Here is a 4652-nt window from a genome sequence, read left to right on the forward strand (position 1 = left end):
GGTTTAGACTGTGTTTTGCCATGGTCTTATGTTTGAAAATAAAGTGATGCGTTTTCTACTCCGGGTCAAGAAAATTCAGTTTTTGATACGTTGATACGCTTCAGCACAAAAGGAAAAATGATTATTTCTTTAGTGACACATAATGTTACATAATCTGTAGAGCAGGCGTCTCTGAGGGAGGTCCAATCCTCAGGTCCAACCTCCACATCCCAGAGTTTGAGGGAGTATCAGGATTGATATATGGGTTGTACATCAGACAGCCTGAGTTAGAACGCTGCAGAGCGCAGCAGCATCTTCTCCTCACTATGAGCACACCTGATGAAGCTGAGCTCTGCTATCCACACCTGGGAAACTTCTCGTGCAGGAGGATCATGCGCTCTCACTCAGTGTCTGTGCTCATTCACATCATCCTGTCCTCCATCTCTGTGCTCACTTTAACCCTGAACCTGCTGGTCATCATCACCATCTCACACTTCAAGTATTGACATGTTTTGTTGTTTTTGTTACAATGTTACATTGCTGAAAGTTTCTGTGTTTGACTGCTGCTGTTTTCTGCTTTGATGAGAATTGTCATATCATGTGATGATCAGTATGTTGCTCTCTAACTCCTCCAGGAAGCTGCACACTCCAACCAACTTCCTCCTCCTCTCTCTCGCTGTGTCAGATTTCTCTGTGGGTTTCGTTTGGATTTTTCAGATCCTGCTCTTAGACGGCTGCTGGGTTCTAAGTGCAGGCTGGTGTGTATTTAATGCTGTTTTAACTGGTATTGTCAGCTCTGCTTCAATAGGAACTGTTGTGCTGATATCAGTTGATCGTTATGTGGCTGTTTGTGATCCGATGCACTATTCTACTAAAGTTACTCCAAACAGAACAAAAACATGTATTGTCCTATGTTGGCTCTGTTATGTGATCTTTTACACTGCAGTGCTCAAAGATAATATAGAACATCCAGGTAGGTTTGATGCTTGTGCTGGAGATTGTGCAGTTTATTTTCCACCTATTGGTGGAATTGTGCATCTTTTACTGGATTTCATCTTTCCAGTCACTATCATAGTGGTCCTGTATGTGAGAGTGTTTGTGGTGGCTGTGTCTCAGGCTCAGGCCATGCGCTCTCATGTTAGAGTGGTGACGTTTCAGGTTTCACAGAAGGTTAACAGGTCAGAGCTGAAAGCAGCCAGAGCTCTAGGTGTAGTGGTTGTTGTGTTTCTAATGTGTTTAACTCCATTTGTCATTGTTGCACTTTCAACAGGATTTTCTGATATGAGTGTAACATATCTTGCTTTTGTTTTATGTGTGGTACTCTTCAACTCCCTGCTTAACCCTGTGATCTATGTGTTTCTGTATCCCTGGTTCAGAAAAAGTGTGAAATGTATTCTTTCTCTTCAGATCCTGAAGTCTGGCTCCAGTGAGGCCAACATACTGTAAAGAGAGAGACTGCTGATGTGTAATCTTATCACACTGTGCTGTTGATGTTGTGAAAATCTCATTATTAAACTGTGATGATTGAAGTGAGCAGCTGCTCACATACAATGTGTTGATGATGTTTGAAATTATCATTGAAATAAAATGTGGATGATTTGTAGATTGATGATGATTTAATGTCTCGATCTGAACAAGAGGAAATAATTACTTTGTGTAAGAAAACAAATGAATCTTATTATTAATGATGAAACTAATTTGTAGATGTTTCAGAGTCTTGACTTTAACTCAGACATTTGATGATCAAACAGGTGTGTGAATGATAAACCATCAGGGCCTGTTACATGGACAAATGTGCACAAACACTTGATGGCCTGAACCTGATGCTCTATTCATTTCATTTTCATTATTTTATTAAACTCTTTACCAAAAACAAACACATTTCAGTGCAGAATAAAACAATATTATACTGTGTGTAAAACAATGTGTGACGTCTGCTCACACACTGCTCATCTAATTTAAAGTAAAGCTGGGATTATCAGAGATGATCATACTGTCTCTGATGTTTGCACTGTTTTTTTAAAAGGTTCTAAAATGTAAAGTAAAAAGATAAATAATAGAAAAGTTACATGCGACCTGATGCTCTATTCCTTTCATTTTCATTATTTTATTAAACTCTTTACCAAAAACAAACATATTTCAGTGCAGAATAAAACATGACCCACTTCTGATCGACGGCCAATTGGGGGGACAATAAACATTTAAAATTTAGAGAGCAGTTCTCATGGGGAATAGACATAATGAAATGCTTTATTTCTCGCAATCTTAATACATGTCAATCTAAAGTTAAACAATACTGAAAAAAGTAAAACATTGGTTTAACTTAAAAATTGACGTAATCATTCACATCTAATCTTTTTCTTTGACTAAATATAAAATCAAATTTTTCAAATTCCTCCCAACTGTTTTCTATGATTCAGGAAAATTTTTTATTTTTAAATTGACCTAAATTAAAAATCTTCACCGGCTCTTAGTTATTATTCATTTCAATTTAATCTAAAATGATTGGTTGAATTAAATGCAAACTAAAATTCAAGGAAACTAATAAATAAATAAACAGGGCTCGACACTGTGAGTAAATTGGTCGTATATGCAACTTTTTGTGTGCGAGTAAAAATTTCATCTGGTCCCATCTGTGCGAGTGAAAATCCCAAAGGAGGAAACTTCCTCGTCCTGTTGAGTCTTCCTCCTGTGAATCAGGGTCCGACATGGACACTACAGGCGCTGCCATGTCCCCAACACACAGCTGCTGCGTCACCAACACTGGGCTCACTGGGCATAGTGACAAAGAGGAGGACCTCATCAGAGTCAGCATGGAGGGGCCAGAACTGATGGACTATGATGCCGGGCCAGATGTTCAGCTGTGGTTCTCTCAGGGCAGGGGTCTGCAACCTGCGGCTCTGGGGCCTAATGTGGCTTTTTGACTCTTATGCAATGGCTCCCTATAGCTTTAAACAAAATTATCGAAATAAATAGTTAATTTTTTACAGAGGCTATTAATGATTAATGACAAAAAAAAATCAAGATATAATAATTTAACCTAAAATAAATCACGTTGTACAATGACTCAGCACGTTCCTGCAACATCTACAGACCATCAACTTTCCTACACCTGTGGCTAATGAGGTATATTGTCTGCACCAATATGATATTCATTCTATACAATATACCTCTTCACTTAAAGCTATGTATAGGCCTTCAACAGATGGCTTTAAACATATGGGGTTTACAATCCCAGCCAGTTATCTCTGTAGCTCGGCTGTTGGAATGTTGATTGACTTGTGAACTTTGAAAGTTGCCTGTTCCCAGGCTGGTCCTTCCTCCATTTGTTGAGGTGTGGAAGTTTGTGGCTTCCTTTCTTTGCCTTAAGGCTGAAGCCTTAGACTCCACCCGTTGGTCTCCGGTTTCCGTCAAATCATATATGCTTTTGTTTGGATGGTTTTCTTCAGAGCAAGATTTGACCTCGGCTGCTCTCACAGGGCTTCTGCCTGTTCTTTTGATTCTGCTTGTGTTAACACATTTTGTATTATTATGTGAGCCAGTTTCATCGATGACCTTTTTTCCACACTACACCTTTTTTCATCATCCACATCACCACCCGGGGAGTCACGACACTAACCTTAAGTTTTAAATCCCTGGTAAGATAACTAAACCAACAAAAACACTGGTATGTAACTTCCCAATTTTGTTCACTGTTTATATTGCTGTGTGCGTGTATGTTATAGTGTGAGTTCACTCGTCTAAAATCTAACATTTTGTGTATGTCTCTCTCACTCACAATTGTATAAGGGTGAGCGATCTGACGATATTAGATTGTTAAAGATTACAAAATGACAACGATCTCCCAAATCCTAGAATTGTCTGGAGTTCACATTTAATCCTTTGCGGTGCCGAGTCTGCGTCATATGTCTGTGGTTCATACACAGCACATCCAAAGGTTTTTTTCTGCCAAATCACACCATTTGCTAGTCAGCATATCAGTATTACAGACATCGAAGAATTATTAAGCACTTAAACAGGGCAGAAGTATGCGCTTCCCCCCAGTGCACAGACACACACAGTCAGCTGTGTTAGTAACTGTCTGTCAGAGGCTCAGTGCAGATGTCTGTCTGTCTGTAAAACTCTATCAGTTCCAAGTGTTAAACACTGAGAGACGTTTGAGGAAACATTGCATGTGTTTCTCTAATCTAACTAACTCTCTGTCGCTCCTCAGCAGAGATCTGGTGCTACTGCAGCTCACGGGACTTTTTCCACATTCTTAAAGAGACAGTGTCCTGAATGTGATTTACTTGAAAAACCACTTTCAGCAGCTCAGAGCTTCCCTGAAAAAAGCAACACTACATAATTTAATCACATTTCAGTCTTAATAAAGGAAAACGTCAAAAGTGACACAAAATGTTGTTATTGTGCTGCTAGTGATTAATAAAAGGGTCTTTGTGTCTCCACTGACTTTGATCCATTATTGCGGGGTGGTGTGTTGAGGTGTAATTAAAATTGGAGGGATTAGTAGGGCAGCCAGAGGTGGGAGTGCCGCCCCCGCGCCACTACTTAGTAGCGCAGGCGGCGGCCCCCTCCACCCCCAGCCCCACCATCCAGCCGCCCAAGGGTTGGGTATGTGAGTGTGGTGCAACAAGTTGGTGAGCCAGACCAGCTGGGAGTGAGTGATGTGAAGT

General features: G+C 40.1%; 1 protein-coding gene across 1 annotated transcript; it reads left to right on the forward strand.

The window, feature by feature from the left end:
• Positions 1–305: 305 nt before the first annotated feature.
• On the forward strand, positions 306–1389 carry LOC114478748 (trace amine-associated receptor 3-like; the record flags this gene model as incomplete). The annotated part of the gene is made up of 2 exons (XM_028471962.1): positions 306–478; positions 615–1389. Coding segments are annotated over exons 1-2 (948 nt in total), but the record flags the coding sequence as incomplete, so codon positions are not given.
• Positions 1390–4652: the final 3263 nt, after the last annotated feature.

Source organism: Gouania willdenowi, chromosome 17, assembly GCF_900634775.1.
Source record: "Gouania willdenowi chromosome 17, fGouWil2.1, whole genome shotgun sequence".
Lineage (NCBI taxonomy): Eukaryota > Metazoa > Chordata > Actinopteri > Blenniiformes > Gobiesocidae > Gouania > Gouania willdenowi.